General features: G+C 39.4%; 1 protein-coding gene across 5 annotated transcripts in view; it reads right to left on the bottom strand.

Moving 5' to 3' along the window:
* RHBDD1 (rhomboid domain containing 1) overlaps positions 1 to 22,709 on the bottom strand; it is a 114,588-nt gene that overhangs the window by 79,330 nt on the left and 12,549 nt on the right. For 3 of the 5 annotated variants that reach the window (XM_082841487.1, XM_082841491.1, XM_082841488.1), the window contains exons 2-3: positions 12,122 to 12,629; positions 10,731 to 10,863 (exon numbers count right to left, since the gene is read on the bottom strand). In XM_082841487.1, the coding sequence (XP_082697613.1) occupies positions 10,731 to 10,863; positions 12,122 to 12,554 (566 nt within the window). In that variant the 5' untranslated portion in view covers positions 12,555 to 12,629. Of the gene's footprint in view, positions 1 to 10,730; positions 10,864 to 12,121; positions 12,707 to 22,709 lie in introns of those variants that run through there. The other 2 variants (XM_082841490.1, XM_082841489.1) reach the window with 2 other exon arrangements.

Genomic DNA, 22,709 nt, shown 5'->3' with positions numbered 1-22,709 from the left:
GCCTTTGTAGCCTGGTACACAGTCCCTGTTTATCTTATTATCTCATGTAGGAATGTGTGGTCTCTGTGTAAGATGAGGCTGGGCCGACGGGCCCAGGCACTGCTGGGCACTGAGGGGCGCTTCAAGCATTCTAGCCCCCTTGCTGAGCTGCCTCTCAAGCCTCCTGAGTGTTGTTTTCTTTTTTGTCCATTTGAATTGACTTTGCCTTCTAACTCAGCACTCAGGTTTTGCATCTGACTTCTTTCCTCTCTAGACTTCTGAACTCGGGTCAGTAACTCAACAATTTACACTTTGCCTATTATCTTTAGTTGGGCCAGCCACCCCAAACTGTCTTTATTCAACAAACATACACTTTTGAGTAACTGTGATGGGCCAAGCACTGTTTTAGACACTGGGAATACACAGCGAACAGAACAGACTATAGCTCTGCCCTCCTGGAACTTAGGAGGCACAGGTAAGTTAAGACTCATGAAAATATGCTACTGTTAATATTTTAATAACTCAATTTTTCCACTGTAAATAATTCATGCTCACCATAGAGGATCTGGCCAAAAAACGTTGAATAAAAACAATAAATAATTCCATAACGTTAACAAGTAATAATATATTTATGTGCTTTTCTTAGTCCTTTTGGTGACTATTCTTACTTTGGAAAAAAACTGAAACCACATCATATGTAATATTTTGTATTCTACTTTCTACCCTTATCTTTTGTTTTGTGTTTTTGGCCTGCTGTGCTCAGCTTGCAGGATCTTAGTTCCTCGACCAGGGATTGAACTCAGGCCCACGGCAGTGAAAGCGTGGAGTCCTAACCACTGGACCGCCAGGGAACTCCCTCTATCCTTATCTTGATGATCTTCCAATTCCATTAAAATAATCTCTGAAAATAGCATTTTAATGGCTACATAATATTCTATTACAACATGATTTATTAAACCACTTACCTACTACTAGATATTTAAGTGGTTTCTAATTTTCCAACACTTCATGACAATAAATATACTCGCGTCAAAAAAATTATTTTTGTATTTACAGTTATAATTTGGACAATTTCCTAGAAAGGTAATTACCAAACTAAAGGGTATAAACTTTTTACAGCTCTTGATACAGATCATCAAATTACTTTTCAGAAAGTCTGTACCAAGATACAGTCTCATCAGAAGTTTATGTAAACTCCCATTTCACCAAACTCTTAACAACAGTAATAATTTTCTAATCTTGTTGGTTTAATAAGTAAAATAGCTTATTATGTTAATTTTCTGTATTTGGTCAACAATGGATTTTTATGTTTTACATTTATTAGTCACTGATTAATTTTTTTTCTGTACATTGTCTATTGATGGACTTCTTTCTTGCAGTTATTACTGTTCATCGCAAAGATATGATCCTCTTTTTCCACATATATTTCTAACTTTTTTGCCTTTCGTTTTAATGTATAATGTATTTGGACCTGGGAAAAAAAGTGTTGCTTTTGACTTCATTTGAGGTTATATTCATGTTTTTAGGTTTAGAAATTTCCTCCCAATTCAAGAACTGAAAAATTTCCCTCACACACTCCTAGACATTTTTCAGATGTTGTTTTTTAAATCTTCTAAACATAATCTACATGAAATTTGTTTTGGAGTACCGTGAGTTAAAGCTATAAGTTTAATTTCTTCCAAATGGTTAAACTATTCTTCAAGTACCATTTGCTAAATAACCCTTATTTTCCCCCACTGATTTATGATGTTATCTTTATTATGTTTGTGGCCTATTTTGCCCTAAAAAGACGTAGGGGAAAAAAAGTGTGTCTTAGAATCAAGGAACTATATAGTAATATAAATAATAGAAGAGATATGTTGCTAGAAATAAAACTTGTTATTTATTTGATCTGTGTGTTATAAATGACTACAAAATTAAAATGTTCTACTCTTGAATTCAGAGGGGAACAATGTTCATTTAAAGAGAGATAAATTAGAATCAAATTATTTCATCTCTCATATAAGCTAATGAGAAGCCAAGTTTAGATGGAAGGAGCATTCAAGTAGTCTACAGCCTCTTCTCAGCTGGTTATCACAGAATAATTGATGTACTAATGATTTCAATTCATAGCACCGACTGTCTTCATTTTGTATAATTTGAACCAAACCTGAATGTAAATGGAAAACAGTCCTCTTGACTATTTAACTCCCAAGACTTTTAACTAAAAATCACTTCATACTGCAGAAGAGGAAGGGGGAAATTAACAAATATAAAGAACTTCCTATTTAAAAACATTCCTCTTTATACTGAAATGAGAAGAATTAAGAAAATACATCAGGAAGTTCCAGAGATGTGATTTATCATCTTATTAATTGAGGGTGAAAGTTGTAACATTTATCTCCAATAGTGTCTCCTGAAAAAAAAAATTCCAAACAGACCAAAGTGCATATTCTAAATACTCCAAAGGGAAATAAATGTGCTTCACAGGGTTCTTTTTTTTTCATTAAAAAAAATATTAGTAAAAAAAAAAGTCAACTCAAAATAATTGCTACAATTGGTAATTAACTTCTCAGATTAAAAAACACCCTTTTTCCTGTAACACACATTATACAGAGCTCTTTAATTTAATAAGATGTACTTATTGATATCACCTTTTAACTTAGGGCATATGACTTTTCTTTGATTTTTAAAAAATTCTATCTTTTAAAAATAGCCTCCAGTTGTCATTACCTGAGACATCCAATACAGTAAATCCAAGTCTTGCACCTGTCACTAAGTCACCAGAATTGACCATTAACAAGCCTAGTTAGTTAAGTACAGATTGGGTAAGTGCTATCATCCACACATCCACAATTACATCACAGCATGATGGCCAATTAGTTTCAACCTGAGTAGTGAACCTTATTCCAGACAACTCTGTGTTCAACTGGAAAAACAGCTGCTTCCTTATTTCTACCTACTGTTCTTCTCTGCTGTTCTGAGCCAGCCAATTGGGTGAAGCAGGCCTGAAACAAGGTCTGAGTAATTTACAGACAGCAGGAGTCCTCCATGCTGGTGTGCTCTGGTCGGGATGGAAATTTCTCATATCTACCTCTGTGTATGACATGCACATTTTACAGTGGAGCCACAGCAGTTCCATTTAACAGAAGACAAGAGGTGTCCATACACCTAAATTAAAACTTGCTTAGAAACCATGCTACATGGCTAACTAAACACTACTTCTGGGTTACAAGAGGGCAAATAAAAGGAAGTTAATGCTTATATACATGGCCATTCAGGAGTGATATCTTACAACTCTTCATTAAAAATAAAACCAATTGTCACAGCCAAGAGGAGCTGCTATGGACTGAATTTTGTCTCTACCCAAATTCATATGTTGCAGCCCTAACTCCCAATGTGATGATATCTGGAGATGGGGCCTTTGGGAGATAATTCTGTTTAGATGAGGTCATGAGGGTGGGATTCTCATGATGGCATGCTCTCATGCACTCTCTCTCTCTCTCTCTCTCTGTCTCTCTCTCTCTCTCTCTGTCTCTCTCTGTCTCTCCCCCTGTCATGTGAAGACACAGTAAGAAGGCATCCATATACAAGCCAGGAAGAGAGTCCTTGCCAGACTCCAACCATGTTGGCACCTTAATCTTGGACTTCTAGCCTCTAGAACTGTGAGAAAATAAAATTCTGTTGTTTCAGCCAGCCAATCTACAGTATTTTGTTATGACAGCCCAAGCTGACTAACACAGGAGCCTAAGGATACATGAAATGTCATGTGGTATTCCAGATAAGAACCTAGAACAGAAAAAGGACATCACATGAAAACTGGGGAAATCTGAATAAAGCACCGAGTTTAGTTAACAATAATGTGTCATATTGGCTTATCAACTGTAACAAATATACCATACTAATGTTAAGATGTCAAAATTAGGTGAAACTGGGTGCAGGTTATGTGGGAGCTTTCTGTATCTCTTCACAATTTTTCTGTAAATCTATACAGCCATTCTAAAACATAAAATTTATTTAAAACATATAAATAAATCCTGTCTTCAATCTACTCCCAAAACAACCTATCATATCATTTCTTGATTTTCAGTGTAAAAGACTTTCTGTTCTTAGCTATAGTTTAGAATAAATCTTTATCCATTCATATCAGCCAAAAAAAAATCCCCATAGACACTGGCTAAGTTATTATTTATAGAACTTAAAATTGTACTGTGTACTTAAGGTTTCTTAGTATATATAATCTAATCAGAACCCCTTGAAATTCAGTATCATCACTCTAACAATGAACAATTATAGCGTCCTGAAAATATGTAGAGGACACAAAGACAAATCACAGACAAGGAAATATAACTTACTAAAAAGGAAATAAAAGGTTGTCCCATTTCACTAACAATAGAAGTGTAAATAACAGCAAGAGAATAATTTTTGTTACATATCAGATTTCCAAAAACCTTACAGCAAATATTCAGGCTGGCCAAGAAGTGGGGAAGCAGACACTTTCATATGCTGTTGGTAGGCTATAAACTAGAACAAACTTATAGAAAGCAAGTTGGTAAAATGTATAAAAGTGCCATGAAAATAGTTCAAATCCATTATTCTAATTCTGGAAATCTACTCTGAGGACATATTCAGACCTGGGAGCCAAGACTAGCAAATAATGCTTTGATAGACATCCTCACTTATAATTTGGACGATTAGGTAATAAAATTAGCATGTAAAATTAGTGAATGAGAAAATAAAGGAACCACAACAGGAATCATTATACACCATTAAAACTGAGGCTTTTGAAGAGCTGTTGCTTATAACAAGTTAAATGAGAAAATAGGAAATATAATTGCGTATAAGGGAAGGGATGTGTGATGGCAGAATGCTAAAAGTAGTTTTCTCTGGGAAGGAGACTATGGGCAATTTGTTTTCTTTATCATACTTTATATATCGTCAACTTTTCTACAATGAATATATTGTTCTTTCAATTAGGAGCTGAGAAATTAGGTTACACTCTCGTTCAGCTACTGCTTTCTTTTCAATTTAATTCTTTACGTAATATAACCAGTTTTTTAAAGAAATTGTTACATTAAATCTCTTATAAAAGAAAGAAGAAACTTAGTAGTCAGATACAATTCTTTTCTGTTCTTAATGCACCTCCTATTTAGCTTGAAGCTCTTCCTACGGTGGTCAGGGATGGGCTCAGGACAAGGCTGGGTCTCCTCTCTTGCCACAAACTTGGACTCCAGAGCTAGAGAGATGATTTATACACTCCCTTTCCCTCGAAGAGTTCCAATTCTAGTGGGAGGGAAAGTTCTCTGCCTCGAAATTTCTCATTCTCATCTCGTAAAACCTAACTCAAGGGAATCACTGCTTTGGTTAGGTACTGCTCTCACCTTGAGTCCTGGTCAACTGGAAGCCCTCCTGGAGACAGACAAATTAACTAACTCCTTTATATAACTCATATAACCTTCCTTTACAGGAGTCTGTAAAGGGAAAAGGGAGGAAATATATCAATGGACATCCAAGGAATGCAGAAGAAAAATCTGCTCAGGAGAGTCCTGGGACGTTGATTCAAACTGAACTCTTTAACAGGCTGTGAAAACATGTTTCAGTGAAATAAAACAGAGGGTGAGTATCAATTCTATATATGCAACATTTGTCATCCAAGTTTAGTAGAAAAATGCAACCGTCCCAGTAGATACAAAACAAAAGATGCAATTGTGTAATATAACTTCTTGAAAAACAACTTAATCCGCCCTTGAAGAACAGGAATCTCAGACAGCAGCCCTCTCTCCTCTCCATGGGCTGCCATAACACAGCCCCAGCCCTGAGAAGACCACAGTTCCTGCTTAGCTCTCATCCATTAGGCCATTCTTGTCAAAGGAGCATTCTCTCCAAAGCACAATTAAGTATCATTGGATTTACCTGTTTGCCACTTGCTTGCTTACACAAACTCCCAATGTATATTTTAACCCTATATCCATTCAGGTTTTGTTTTATTTTCTACTAAGTTATTGAATACGTCTACATTTAAAAGGCTTGGAGAGGAATATTATACTTTTTGGGAAAATGTGGTAACTTTTACACTTCATTGTCTCCTTTGCTCTAGATAACCCCTTTCTCTTGAATTCTCAAAGGATTTTTACGAATAACTTTATAACTGAACAACCGTTACTAGCATTTCCGGTTTAGGTGAAGTCTAAATCTGTTAGCATACATCTCCATATACAGACAGCTATCTTGAGAGCTCACTCGGTCATTGATAAGCCTTGTAAACTAGCACTTATTCTAATGAAAGACAATAAATTAGTACAAATCTGGAGTCACAGCCTGTTCATCTCATTGCCACCAAAGACCTGGCAATCTAATCCTCTTTCGCTGAAGGCAATAAATGTCTCTGATCCTATAAATGTATTTAACTCTAGTTTAAGCAACTAGTAGCTGCTTTAAAGCAACACCTCCCAAAATCTTTGTACTGTGTCCCACAATAAAAATACATTTTTAGAAATATAGCACACACATACATATAGCTAAAACAAAAGTTCCTTGAAATAATACCCTTACCACATTCAACACTAACCCATCTTTCTCTTTCCTTCCCTCCCTCCCACTCCCCTCTCTTCCTTCCTGCCTTCCTTCCTTCCTCTCTTCCTCTCTCCTCTCCTCCCTCCCTCCCTCCCTCTCTCTCTCTTTCTTTCAAATGCTGGTTGTGACCCACTAAATTGATTTCAGAACGTTTTAAATGATTAGAACCCACAGTTGCCAACCACTGCTTTAAAGCCCTGCTATTTGATGAGTGGTGATGTTATGACTCGTGGTACCACAGCATCTCAGCATGGATTCCTCCCCAGGCCTCCATCCTTGGCTCTCTTCTGCTTTCACTCCACTCTCTCCCCCACTGCCCAAACACTGCCCTTTGTACTCCTTTGCTTTTCATTCTAGTTTCCCTCCCTTTTTTTTTCATTCAACTCGTTGACATTACGTAGAACAAATCTCCCGAAATGTAGTGACATAAAACAACACTTGTTTTCTTCCACTCACAGATTCTGTGGGTCAGGAATTCAGAAAGCACAGGGGGTGACAGGTCTCTGCTCCACAATGTTGAGGCTGAGGGGACTCATGGCTGTATATAATGGCCACGCACTCACAGGTCACGCGCCACTTCCTGGTAGCATGGTGGAATCAGGGAACATGGGCTCCATGGGCAAGTGTTTCAGCTCACAAGGCAAGAAACTTCTTGCCTCAGAATTAACATGGCACTTTTGCTGCCATCTACTGATTACACTGCGTCACAAATCCACCCAATTCAGGGGGAGGTACACTGGACCCCACCTCTAGGTAGAGTGGCAAAGTTCTAAAAGAACATGTAGGACAGAAGATGGTGTTACCGTCATCTTCCAAATTGTTATTCCCCAACCTCAGTTCTAATTCCCAAGGCAAAAATCCAATAGACTACTACGTAGCTAGATCCACAGGGGTGTCAACTGACACTCAAACAGTATAAGCCAGCCGAATGCACTTTTCTTTTATATTCCCTATCTCAGTACTACTGGGGAAGAAAGAACTGTATGTTGCATTTTAGATGAATATGCCAGAAGCACCTTAGCATAAAATGTAAGCAGACGCAAGGAGAGAACTGAAATAGGACGGGAGTTCCCTGCATCTAAGGAATTCTGTCCTGTGTGGAACACAGGCAGATCTTATAGTCAGTCCCTGTAATGAGAGTGACAAGTGGCCATTCTCCTTCAGACAGTGTTAACAGTTCATGCTAATTAGCAACCGTTAATTAGCAATTTCAGTGGTTATACAATATATGTTCTCACATACTTCACTGCTTCCCTTTCTCTGCCATCCCTGACTGCATGAAGCTCCCCATCTTTCCTTTCATACAAGCTAAGAAACGGTCAAGAGTAGTGCTAGAGAGGCAGCATGAGAGCTGGGAGCAGTGATTCTCAAAGTGTGCTCCATGGGCCACTGGAGGTCCCAGAGGCCCTTCCAGCAGTTCATGAAGTCAGAACTATTTTCATAATTATACTGAGGTATCATGTGCCGTTTTCCACGTGTTGATGTTTGCATTAGTGGTATAAAAGCAATGGTGGGTCCAACTGCTTGTGCCTTGGCCGCTTGAATCAAATGAATCAAGGCTGTGACTCCAAACAGTACCAGTAGTCGCTGTATTTTTCACAGCCACACATGCACATATAAAAAGAAAAAAGAGGGCTTCCCTGGTGGCGCAGTGGTTGACAGTCCGTCTGCCGATGCAGAGGACACGGGTTCGTGCCCCGGTCCGGGAAGATCCCACATGTCTTGGAGCGGCTGGGCCCGTGAGCCATGGCCGCTGAGCCTGCGCGTCCGGAGCCTGTGCTCCGCAACGGGAGAGGCCACAACGGTGAGAGGCCCACGTACCACAAAAAAAAAAAAAAAAACAACTAGTGATATTTATTGTCAATGATAAAATTTGAGCTTTAAGGTGAAAATCAGAATTTCGCAATCACCTCCCCACTGTGCCACCTTGGGAGGAGGGTCACTTCTTTAAACACAACCACCTACCAGGGCCCCAGGACATGCAGGGAAAGTAAAAGACCATGTGAGGCAAAGATGTCACTGAAACAAGGGACACACGAGAACTGTAAAAGCAAAAGCTCCAGCAAAGGAGTGCGATTACGTCACTCTGCTGGTCAAGTCCATAACCTCTCACAGTGCTGAACCAACGGCTGGCTGTTTGGAGTGGCTTCCCTCCATAAAACTCCCTAACTGGGGAAATTACTAATTCTGTGGCTTTCATAAAACACAGAGGTCCACCAAATGTTTGCCTGGCAGGTTTTTTTTTCTCCCAAAGGGCAGCTCATTAAGTCCGTCGATAAAGCAGGCTTTGTTGTAAAGATTTACAGTGTTTTCCCAATGAAAACTCTAATTGACAACCACCAGGAGAATAACAATGCAGAGCCCAGAGAGCTCTGGTTTCCCCCGTCCTTCCAAGATCCATCTCAAAAAGCATGCCCCTCTTAGGTTTCCTGGACCAGCGTTCAGCTCCGTCTTCAATGGACACATGCATAAGCAGATGCCTGGATATCAGAAGTTTATCATTCAAAGCAGTCAAATCTTAAAAACCAAAAGATTTTGTCTTTCAAACTTCAAAGGAAATTCCATTTAATTCCCAAGCTCAGAATATCAGGTCCCTCCACGCAGAATAAGCATATTACATAAAAATGCAACCATCCCTTATCTATGTAAAGGGGGGGAACCCTAAAAAAATAAAATGCGTGATGGAGTCTTCAGAAATAGTTGCATGAGACTATTAAAGGCATTGCTGTTCAATGGATTCATTACAGAATAAAAGTTCAAGTACCAGAGAGAGTGATTTTCATATGAATGTTGGGTGTTGCCCTCAAACACAAGAGTCTCTGGTCTCCACAGAGAACCGAGTCACATCAAGCAAGTCAGGGAGCTGTGAGTGACAAGGTATAGAGAGGGCTGTTCAGATAAGGGACAGACATTACTGGACCCTTTTTCAAAGAAAACTTTGAAGATTTTGTTAGGCTTTCTTCGTGGAACTGTCACAAGATAACAATACAGTTGCAAATGAGTGGTGTTCAGTGGCCACATCACTGCCTTTTACGGACCAGCTGGCAATGGCTGCCCATGATGGGAAATTAGCATTAAAGAAGGACTCAAGGTTACTGGGCTGACACACAGCCCAAGGAGAATACTCTCAAATAAAGTACGACACCCAACGCAGTCACACAAACGGAAAGCTGAGGAAAAAAGCTCCTGTCTGAAAAGCACAGCAGCAGAAAAATATCCTTCTTACTTCTTTCTGAATCTTCCTGAATCTCCCCCTTCTCCAAACAGCGTCCAGGTCCCCGAAGTAAAAATAAATGAGCAAACCATGGGCTTCCAGGTGCATTACACAGATTAAGAGAAGTGCAGCTGGTGGAAGAGGTGGGAAAATAACACAATTCACTCTCTTTTTCCTGAACAGAAAGTAGAGAAAAGAACCAAAGCGGAAAAGCACGCCCCACCTCACCCCCGCCTCCCCCCCCCCCCCCCCCCGAGAACACCCAGACCAGGAGTCCAGAGGCCTGAATCCTAACTAGTCTAGTGTCTACCACGACACTGCTTGATGAGTCCCTAAACCTTCTGAATTTCCCTGTCCTCACGCGTAAAGGAAATTCGCAGACATCAGTGATTCCCAAAATGTGTTCCCTGGAGCTCTAAGGTTCTGTGGAGGTGCCTCTTAAGGCAGTCAGTGACACAGGGGTAAGGCAAAGGGAGTGGAGCCCTATGCTTCCCCTCCATCCAAAACAGTTCAGAGTTGATCAATTTTCTATATCAAAATTGTGAGTAAAGTCTTTTGTTTAAAGAGTCTACCACCAAGAAAATTCACAACTAAAATGGCTTAAAAGCACTGGACCAACATACCTTTTGATTTCGTATCTTTCTAATTACGTGGTTTCTATGTGCCTCTTTAGATTATTGTTATTAGAATTAATTAATTGACAGGCTGGTTAATATTAATCCCCAAATCTGTGTATCAAGTTCAACTTAAAAGGTGAGGAAATGGAAACTCAGATAAGACAAATACATCAAAATCACTCAGGTCAGTAGCTGACTAGATTCAAACACGGGAATATCTGACATTAAAACCATTAAGCTGGATTCTGTCCTTATAGTTAAAGAAAAACTTCACTGTAAAAGACAATTGATTACCTCATTATGACTATAATTCTTTCTCTATGGAACATCAGGTTCTTCATTTGTATTCTCTAAGAGTAAACACTTACCCTGTCGAGACGAAATGAATAGCCAAAAGTTCTGCCCAACAAGCAAATTTGCTGGGTACTGGAAAGCCCAAAACGTTGACAAAGCCTCCAGGGCAATAATGGTTGTTAAGAACTTTCAAAGCAAACAAAACTCCTAAAAGAGGATAAAGAGCATATAAATATCAACAATCCAAATGTGGAGATGATTAACATTTACAAAGAAAACTAACTGAAAGTGAAAATGATTATTCCATTACATCCAACTTTTTGCTTCGAAACATACTCTATTCCTTACAAGTCAACCCAGCATTTGGTAGAAAAACAGTCTTCAAGGCAATCATTCCTTTGATGTTTCTTAACACGGAAGTTCATACTGACTTTGAGTATGCTACTAAATATGTAACACATAAAATGGGAATAAGACACCCGCAATGGTGCAATACTAAATGCCACTGAACTGTAAACTTCAAAATCGTTCATTCTATGTGATTTTTAACTCAATTTAAAAAATATCATTAACGTGTAGTTTTCTAACTCCTATGGAAAGACATATTGAAGGCAGGGCTTATTTCCTTTCTTCTCACACAATCAGATGCATGAGGATGCACCTTAGAGGGAAGGGGTAAGGACGGCAGGGAAAACAGAGGGAAGGGTTTGAGCTCCTTTGGTTTCGGGACTATTTCCCTCCTACCCTTCACATGCTAATTTTCACGATACCTATTTTAAGTCCTGATGGCAATTTAGTCCTATGAGAAAAATGTAAAAAAAGAACTAGTGAGGGGAACAGTGAGAGGCAATGTAATACGTGTTTAAAGCCACGAAGACTGGGTTCAAATCCCAGCTCCGTCACTTACGAGGTGTGCAACCTTGAGCAAGTTACCTGACTTCTCTGGGCCTTAGCTTCCTCATCTACAAAATCAAGACAAGGCCACCTCCCTAGGGACCTGTTACATTAATTAAACAGCATGAATTATGTATAAAGACTATCATGGCTCTGAAAACACAGTGAGCATGCCATTGTAGGGTGTGGTGCATTTATTTTAATGGCGTTATTGAGATGCATACCCATCTTTTTAGAGAACTCCCACAAGTACACCAGTGCCTCTCTCCCTCGTCCCACCATAATGGAGCCAGTGCATATCTCCAGGACCACGTCTCCTACAAAACTACCTTTGGGCAGACCCTAGTCTCAACTGTCCAAGAGTGAATGATGCGGCATAATGGGAAACAGCAAAATCTATGTCTCTCTTGTGCTCCAATCAGCCTATTCACCAAAATCCAAGCCCCAGCAGTGCTTAGCCACTCAGAATTCAGTTCCCTCACCAACTGGGACCCCTGCTTCAAAAAATGACAACAGCTGCACCTCCCTTACTGTTTTCATGCGGACTACCTTAGAAATGCATCTGCCTTACCTGAGAAGCCTACAGCACAGTCCCTTCTGAAGTCAGGTTCATCCATCAATTCTGCCAGAGCAAATTCCAAGAGCAGGTACACCACCCCAGTGAGTAGGGAGAACGTGGTGATGACGTAGGCAAACCATCTACTTCCTAGTCTTCTTTCCAGATGAATTCCTTTCCAGAGCATGGACGCCATATTGAAATACAAGTGCCAGTCATCCACGTGGTGAACCGGGGAAAGCAGCAAGCGCTGCCAGTCTTTTTGCTGGTAACACTTCTCCACGCTAAGGCAGGAGCTAAGCAGCGGCTTCAGAGGATTCAAGAAGAACCAGATGTTGAGAGCCAAAGTTGCTAGGGTGACAGGTGGAATATTGTTGATCCCAACGCGGAAGATTTGAGAAAGGAGCAGGAGCAGCCCAGTGCTAATTCCTCTTGACCTCCGCTGCATGGTTAGATATCAAGCCTGTGACGGGAAAATGTGGTCAGACGTGAAGAATCTGGGAAGATACAGAGGCAGCTGAGCCTAAGATGTAAAATAAAATGCACATGAAAATCCGTCAATTAAGAATTAGGACAGTGACAAGACGTGCTCACTTAAAAGATGGGCTTACATTATGTATATCTCATCTCCCATCTAACAGAAGCATTATTTTCTGTGTCTTCCAGGGTAACGCCCAGGACACTGGCTGATGTCCCTCCTCATTTTACATCCTAAAGGAGAAATGTCATCCCAGATCCCAGTGGACCAGTTAATGGATGGGTATGCTTTTGCTGACAAATATGCCATGAAAATGTAACTTGTATTCCTTATAAACAAACTTATAACCTAACAAAAAAACATACAAAGAGAGTGCACAAATATTTAATAATTACTTCTCAGAATGCTGGAGAGAATTCTTCATCCCTTCACTTTTTTAAGAAATATTCGATATTTATATATTAGATAGAGTCTGCTCCAAAGTTCTTCAACATTAGCAAGCAAGTCTTAAAATGCAAGCATATATTATCTTCTATGCCATATCGCCAGATGTCAACTGCTAGACTGTTTTATTTTCAGAAAAATTTCCACTTTTAAAAGTTACCTACTATGAGCCAAATCCTGGATTAAAACACAGTCGCTGTCTTTAAGGAGCTCACTTTCTACTAAGAAGTAAACCAACAACTGCCACACAATGTTCTAAATGCAGGGACAGAGGAAGCCCAGCCCCAAGGCACACAACTCAGGCTGAGGTGGTCTTGGAGGGTAGATTGGATTTGCCCATGAGGAAGAGTGCCATGTTCACGGGTCTACTTCTCCATGCCCTGCGCTGGCCTTGTGACCTGCTTTGGTTGACAGAATGAAAAGCAAGCAACGCTAGATCCGAATCTAGGCCTCAAGATGATTTGCAGACTTCTGCTCTCTCTTGAAACCCTCCTAGGCAACCATGTGGACAAGTCCGGGCTGGCCTACTGGATGATGGAAGACACATGCTCTAGTCACCCTGATGGCCCTGGCCACTGACCAGCTAATGCCTCAGAAGCAAAGTGGTCTAGCTGACCAGCAGCTGACCACAAATGCATAAGTAAATCCAGCTAAGCCCAGACTAATTTGTTGACCCACAGAACAGTGAGCTAAATAAATGATATTTTAAATTAACTTGACCAAATTTTGGAGTGGTTTGTTATACAGCAATTACTAACCAATACAGAAGGTATTTGCTTCAGAAAAGGTCTAGGTTAGGCTTATGGGGAAAAGCTAGTAAAGAAAGAGACACAGACTACAGATGCAAAAGAGAAAAAGAATCAAGTCCTTAGAGGGAATAGCCTTGTCCATCATAACAGGAAGGAAGAAGAATTTCAGGTGCAGATATGGGTAAATAGGCAGATTAGGGGACAGGATGCTGAAAAAGTTCTCATCTAATGGTTTTCTGATTTCCCTGTGGAGCTATCTTGGCTCCAATCAAATATATAATGCACTCTGATACCCTAAAGGTTCTCATTCAGACAGCACCTTAGAAAGTGCATGGGCTTTAGAGTAAAAAACAGCTAGATTCCTACTTACTAGCCCTGAGATCTATGGTAAATTACTTAAACTTCAATTTCTTCACTTTAAATTAGAAATAATACCTCCTTCTCAGGATTACTGTAACATGTCTGGAACAAAGTAGGTACTGAATAAATGGTAGCTACTTTTTTCATTACTATAAAGTAATCTCACTTAGGAGAAAAAGTCTTTGCAACGTTAACATTCGAATAATAAGACTCAAATGTACTCCCCATCCCTCTCCACACAGGGATTCTTACCAACTTCACACCCAAAAGAAACGCCCAAGAAAATATTATATATACGTATGTGTTATGGGTGTACCCCCATTATTAGCACAACCCCAAGTTTCTTTATTGCCAGGGCTTATTATTATAGCTTTGTAGCATTCTCATGAACTAGAGAATTTAATAAAATTTCAGATAATTTTGGAGAAATAGTCTATATTTTTCACCTTGATGTTCAGGTTGATTTTCAGATCTCCACTACTGTGACATGTTTCCAATTCCCCTAGATAATTATATATATCAAACATCATTACCTGTAACAGGAGCAATGGAAAGATATGGGCCTGATCATTAAGTAACCAGCTTATAAGAAATCACAAAATAAGCCCTTCGATATCAGTACAGTGTCCTATGATGGCAGGCTACGCACAGCAGAAAATCAAACATAATTATGTCTTTGCTTAAGAAAAAGTCCCCTCTCGACTGGAATCGTTAGTGGTGGAGAGTATAAACAAAAGGACAGTGGAATTTCCCCAAGCTTGTCTCACACTGTGTGCCCAGGCTCACATTAACCCTCAGCTCTATCTCCCCACTGCTGGCTGCTCCTTCTTCCCTGGGACGCTGTGCTCTCCTGCACGTTCCTGCCTCCTCCCAACTCCCCTTCCTCTGCTTCTCAGTTTCGCTCTATTCTTATTCTACGCTATTTTGCATACACTTATGGAATTCCACTCTCATGGGTTCTGTAATTCTTTTTATCAGGATGGCTCCCAAATTTACGTTTTACAGCTTTGACTTCGCAGATTTCAGGGACACAACCTTGTAGGAAGAATACAGTCCACCTGATCTCTTGATTTCCCAAAACTGAATTAGCCCTCCTTCTTACAGAATGACTATTCAGCCATTCCTCAGTCACTTAGTTTTTAGAATAAATATCAAGTGCCAAATACATGCCAGTCCCTGTGCCAGGCATTAGAGGTACAGCAAAGACCAAAACACTTGCAATCCCGGCCCCTAAATGGCCCATTTCTATCATTTCTATTTGTTGAAGGAAATAAAAATACTGGCTGCAGAAAATCACAAGATGAATAAAATGATGTGGTATGTGTAACGTAACGGCAGATAGAACCATAACCAACGTGAGAAGTGCAAAATATAGGTTGGGCTCTGTTTTCCAAAAGGCCACTAGACCATAGTTTTAAGTAGCGAAGATAAATTGACACTATTTCAAACCAGCTCTATGGCCCAGTTTCCTTCCTAATAAGTAATCAAGTCAGCCATCCAAGGTGAGGGATGTAGCCTGTTTGTAACAAGATAACAGAAAATCTAACTGGTTCCTGTGAAGATCAAATCTGTAACCTGACTTTGTGGGCCAGGCAGGCACACATCTTACTGTAAGATGAATATTGTTTCATCCTGCCCATAATTACATAGATATTTTTAGAGAGCTGAGCTGTAGCAGAAAGCATAGAGGCATGATTCATAAGCTGGAAACCAGTGCAATATGTTCGGTTTTGAAAGTGACTTGTTATTCTAACCTGTACTCAGCCCATAACCAGTTACACCAGTGCGAGGAAGAGTAGGCTGGTCCTTGCACTCCATCCCCACCCCCTGCCTTGTAAACATATCCTCCCCCTCACATTCAACATGCCCCAAACTGAACACTGGACAGTCCCTTCCAAGTCTACCCCTCCTCCCATGTGCCAGATCTCAGGACACAGACTCTCTAGCTACCCAGTTGTTCAGGTTGGAGATACAGACAACATCCTCGACACATCCTTCTCCCTCTTCACTCTGCTTCCCCCAAATCCCATCCACCACACTTTGCTAACTCTTCTAAACTATTTGTATCATCTACCTCTTTCTAGCTCTAGAGCCACTACTCTAGTCTAAGCCACCATTATAACTTGCCTGGATTACAACATAAACTCTGCTTCTCCTCTTCTACCCAACAACCATTTTTCACTACTGCTCAGGGTAATTTTTATAAAACTAAAGTGGGATTCCCCTGCAGTAAGCCTTCAATGGCTTATCGTTACAGCTGGAATGAAGTCCAAACTCTTGACCGTAACTACACACTCGTGCTTACCACTGTCCTGCCTACCCCTCTGGTCTCAGCTCACACTGGTCTCTGCCTTGGTCACTATGATCCAACCACCCAGGTGCTCCCACACCGGGAGCTCCACGATTATAGCATAAATGCTGAGGGCAGAACTATCTATTTTGATCACCACTGAATACCCAGAGCCTAGCATAGTGACTCATATACAGTCAGTGCTTAATAAGTGTTTGTCCATTGACTCAAGATGAGCATGCTGAATATATCTACATTATAGAATAAACAAGACTGACTGAAAAGGTCTATGATACATTCATCCCTAAGTATTTTTCCTACAATTGCAGCAACCTTCCCCAGAGCACTGTACATATTATTCCACTTATTTACTTCCAGAAGAGTGTTGTAACATTTATCTCAACTGTACAGGAATAAACCTCTGATCCATTTAAAACGTATTAATAGGTTGCTTTGCCAGAACTATTTGATTAAAAAAACATGGCATTTTAACCCTGACCAGACGGCTGTTTTGACTTCTACTTCCACAAGGGCTCTGTTGATAAGAGCGTCCACAGGGTTGTCACTCTGGTGTCAGCAGGTTCCATGAACACTACAAGGTTCACGACAATTTACAAGTTTCAGTGCTACCTGCAGTGCGAGCCACAAGGATTAAAACTACCTAGAAGATCTGGCTGTCGGTTAAAATCTTTACCAAAGACTGCTCTTCTGAAAACGCGGAGAGAGCAAATAAAACAGAGGGAGGAGCAGGGTGAGGAGAAGAAGAAAGAAACCAAACTTCTTTAAATTCATACTGTAGTGGTTTGTTAAACAGTCACCTTGTCCTGGAAGTGCTCTGTTTATGAGGAAAACAAAAAACAAAAAAACCATGGCGTTTTAATTATGTAGTAATACATACCAGACAGTGCTATATCAAGGTTGTGACAGAGAGAAATGGAAGACCTCTTGAAATATGGGTAGGAAAATTAGCCATATTTACTTTTAATGAGAAATTAAAAATTAAACAGGTTGTAATAAGAAAAACTAAGTGGCTAGAACAAACAAAAGAAACTGAATTCATAACTTGGGAAACCAACGTGTCTCACGGGGTAAAGAAAGGAATTTTACCAAAAGGGAAAAGAAACTTACTATGACGATTTTCAGCTCTACTTACAAAGCAGGAAATGTTTCATCATTATCATTTACCAGGGTGACATTATATATCAATTTTCAGTTTAAATGTTCAAGAAGAACTCAGGCCATTAAACTGCAAGAATATGTACCAGTTATAAATTATATTTCCAGTCTGGCATCTGACAGTAACCAAATTAATTTCACACGAAAGAAAGAAACTATAGTCTTAATAGGAGTAATTGAACGCTTTTCTGAAAACAGCCTTCCAGGTCACTAAAAGTGCAACAAATCTTAAAATTATTCATTGAGATCTTTTAAAATTGTGTGAGATTTTTAGTTAAGAATCAAGAAAAGGTTTATCAATACTTATATGAGGTAGATTAATGATATGTCATTATTACTATTGTCATGCCTTTGGAAAATTTCATTTAGGTTCCATATATTTTAAGCATATTCTCTAAAAAATAAGAATCATAGAGGAGAATGTAGGTTTGTTCAAGTCACTTGGCAAGTATTTATCAGAGGCCTGCTATCACTCAGGTTGAATATTTTGCTAATGCCTAACTTTCCAGATGCTTAAGCATTGATTTTTTAAAATTGAGATATAATTCACACACCATAAAACTGTCTTAAACTACACAATTCGGTGGTTTTTGTATATTCACAAGGCTGCACAGTCAGCACCACCATCTAATTCCAGAACATCTTCATTACCCCCAAATGAAACTCTCCCCACTTATCTCCCCATCCCGCCCAATGCCTGGCAACCACCAGTCTACCTTTCATGTCAACGAATTTGCCTATTCTGAACATTTCATCTAAATGGAATCATACAATATGTGGCCTTTTGTGTCTGGCTTCTTTCACTGAATACTGTTTTCAAGGTTCATCCACATCATAGGAAGTATCCGTACTTAGTTCCTTTTTATGGTCCAATAATATTTTATTATATAGATATACCACACTATGTTTTTATCCATTTATCAGTTGATAGACACTTGGGTTGTTCCCACTTTTTTGGCTATAATGAATAACGCTGCTATGAACATTCATGTACAATTTCTTTGTAGAAACATATGTTTTCAGTTCTCTTGGACATATACCTAGGAATAGAATTGCTGGGTCATACGGTAACTCTATGCTTAACTTTGTAAGGAACTACTAAACTGTTTTCCAAATTTTTGTCCATTTTTCATTCCCTCCAGCAGTGTATGAGGGTTTCAATTTCTCCATACTCATATATACTCAACAATACTTGTTTTTATCCATCTTTTTTATTATAAACATCTTAATGGGTGTGAAGCGGTACTGATTTGCACTTCCCTAGTGACTAATGATGTTGAGCAAATGCTTAAATTTTCATTGCTTAAAATATAAATATGCATGTTCATAGGTACACATAACCATACAGAAAAACATGTCCCTTCTCCCAACCTCCCCCCACGCCATCCCCCTCCAAGAAATAGTTTAACAAGCTCTTCAGAAGAAAGCTTCAGAAAGAAAGATGAAACCATGAAGAAATCACCCTGGTTAAACTGCCAGGATTTTAGCACTACCATCCCCCTGCACTGTGATGGGTTAAAAGTGAATGTGAATGCACTTCAGTAGCAGGGGCAGGGCTTAGACCAACACATTTGACTCTAAACCCTGTAAAATCTTTTTGAAAGATGCAGAGGGTTAGTATGACTTATCGCTTCAAACAAAGCAAAAAAGCTATGGAAAAAGCAGACTGGATATGCTAAACATGAAAACTTTTTAAATTACAAGAGCTGAACAACAAATTAGAGCGTCATAAATACCACATTGACTTGGGAAAAATATTCACAAAACAACTAGATGCATTTTTTTTCTCCCTCTTACTGTTTTAGTACAGTCTACCTTCTTTAGGAATGAAATGAACTGGATCATTTCTTCTCACTCCCGTAACTCTCCCAGGAATCTTTTCATTCATGGCTTTTTTAATCCAAACATAAGAGACTGTTTTCCCCACCTGTTACTATAGGGCCAATAGATGAGAACGTTTTAGTCTAGCACAATAATAAAATCCTTTGTTCTTCCAATAACATATCTTAGCATAATTTTATTTTTCCTAAAAGGCATTAGCTTCCTTAGGCCTCAAGAAAACCCAATTACAAAATGCAGATTTTCAAGATATTTTTGAAAATAAGAAAATGGTACTGTATAATATGTATTTGCATTTAGTGGAAAACAAGAATTTATTAACTGAATGCTAGTGAAGTAATCTGTTCCTCTTTTCAAATATATGAATGCATTTCAAAGAGCTTACATAGCTTCAATGTGATCACAGTCGTTAAATGCAATACACAGTTATATCAATAACGTGAATTATACTTTTAAAACTTAGTATTTAAATATTAAATGTAATAGCAGATGGTCTGGCTTCACACCACTGCACCCTGTTCAATTCACCGGAATGCATCATCTACCTGAGTTGATCAGTAAATGGGGAGCTCTGGGGGTGCAGTATGAAATCTGTGTCAGAACACCATCATCATTTAGTGACAAGTTGCACATAAATGACAAATTTTTTCTGGCCATTGAAATCTGTTACATGGCTTCATGAGTTACATTAATGATAAAAATCAAAGAGAATCAGCATAGGATTCTGTTTTCTTATTTCACATTAAAGGCAGAGAAATACAAAGAAATGAGGTCAATCGAATGAAAACTGACTTCATGAATAAAAAATGAAAACTGGAATCAAATTATATTAAGAAGCTAATGGGAATCTAGTCCTCATGAATATTGTGACACTCAGTAATTACATTCCAGTATCTATTCACGGAAATATCTACAACTTGGACTCTGTTCCAGAAGAAATTGGGAATTGAGAGCACTTCCCCCTTTTGAAGGCTGCTGAGATCTCCATTTATACGATGGTTCTCCAACCTCACAGACGTCATCATCATAACCATATAAGAAATTGTCTTACCTAGCTGGAGACAACCACTAAATTCTCTCTCAAAGACCAATGGGCTAAATCTTCCTGATTTTAAGCCAGCAGACCTAGCTTAAACACACAAGACCTAGCTTTTAACACACAGGAGCTCCTCCTTCCCTTTTTCCCCTCATATACCATCTCTCAAAATGAAAACAAATACAAAATTTCCCATACCTTTGTGGAACAATGTCCAACTGTCTTTTACAAGGCTTGTCTTAAGTATCAATGCCATCCACGTGGAAGGCAAAAGACCTGACCTCTAGGGAGTTAGGATTTAAGACCACCAAAACAACCTAAGAAGTTAAAGAATGTTCCAGACAAGTAAGCAGCCATCAATAAGGTCACATGTTATGTGGTGACAGACCTAACCAAAGGTCAGACCCTTATCACCTGACACATTTCCCCCAATCTTACTTATATAACACCTGACTTGGTTTGCTTAAAATTCAATCTCATCATGTTATCCCCACCCTCAATCCACCGTGCTTTCTTACCTAGATCAGCCTTCTGTACTTCATCATTGTAAGACTGAATAGTATTACAGTTAACAGAACAGACTTCGAAGCCTAATGGCTTGGGTTCAAATCCTGGCTCAACTGCTTGGAATTGTATGACCTTGGGCAATTTCTTAATCAATGTAAGCTTACCTAAGTTTCCCCACTTATAAAACAGACACTAACAATAATAAGACCTGCCTCATAGAGTTGTTGATGAGTTAGTATATGTAAAACACATAGAAAAATGCCTGAAACATAATAAGGACTTTATAGGTATTAACTGATATAAAATCATCATCTGATCAACTTCAAGCATTTCAGCCTATACTTTAGTCTTGTAATATTTATATACCTTTCCCAATAATAACTAATATTTATACAATTATTTATAGTTTACAAAGTAGTTAAGTATACTTGCTTCATTTCACTTAATTCTCACAATCTGGTGAAGACAAAGTTAGTTCCATGTTACCTACTAGCTGATCTACCCAGCACTTACCAAACAAATCACTTTACTGTCCTTTTAGCCATTCTGAAGCCTGCTCCGTAGAGCTGTCCAGGTAAGAAGGAGCTCAGTGAAGACTTGAGACTTTCTGGGGATGTTAAATTTCTCTGTCCAAGGTGCTAAATAAGTGTGGCTATCTCCACAGATGGGCAGTCCCATGGGGCTCTCTCACCACCAGAGGTCACCAAAGTGAATTTCCCATGCATCCCATAGCTTTTATTTTAAGCCTGACCATTCCAAACATAAGTGCCCAATTTAATGGAAATCCTTTCAGCAATTTTGGCGTGAAACCGCCAAAGACAGATAGAAATTCCATTTCTTTCTGATATAAAGAACCCAAGGTGACAATATGCTCTTAAACTGGACTATCAGGACTCAAATGCAGCTCTTCCCACCAGACGGTGCTGCTTCTCTAGCAAGCCCTTCAGCCTTCTGCCTCTCACAAATGCAAGCCTTGCTGCTACTGTCTATACCTTTTTTTTTTTTTTTTTTTTTTTTTGCAGTACGTGGGCCTCTCACTGTTGTGGCCTCTCCCGTTGTAGAGCGCAGGCTCTGGACGCGCAGGCCCAGCGGCCATGGCCCACGGGCTCAGCCGCTCCGCGGCATGCGGGATCTTCCCGGACCGGGGCGCGAACCCGTGTCCCCTGCATCGGCAGGCGGTCTCTCAACCACTGTGCCACCAGGGAAGCCCCTATCTATACCTTTGAGAGGCCTCCATGGCCCTGCCTGTCCATCACTCAAGAAGCAAACGTCCACACTTCCACAGCACATAACAAATTCCTTGATTGTCTATAAGGGGTTAAATAAAAATCTTTTGAAATTCTAGGCTGTGATCTAGAAGCAGACCAGGAAATAGTTCAAACTTCTGCTTCACAGCCAATCCTTTTTAACTCAGTAGAAACCCTTAAACAAGGTATCACCTAGTTTTCTTTCACATAACTGCTTCTTGGTGGGTAAACTCAAGTTTAAGAGAACTTTTTTAAGTACTAAGAAAAGACTAAAACAATGTTTCATTTTTAGTTCAACTTCTACTTATATGGTGTAAAATTTAATGAGAACTATTTTAAGTAATAACATGAGGAAAAAAGGGATTAAAAGGGTGATGATTTCAACACTTTTCATGTAGAAAGGCTTCCTTCTATGAAAAATAAGATCTTACCAAAGAGGTAAGGTAGAGCCACACATTTTAAGTCAGGTATTGCTTT

The sequence above is a fragment of the Leucopleurus acutus genome (genome assembly GCF_964270905.1).
Source record: "Leucopleurus acutus genome assembly, chromosome: 6".
Taxonomy (NCBI): domain Eukaryota; kingdom Metazoa; phylum Chordata; class Mammalia; order Artiodactyla; family Delphinidae; genus Leucopleurus; species Leucopleurus acutus.
Note: the sequence above shows the minus strand (reverse complement) of the source record. Positions and strands in the feature narration are given on the sequence as shown.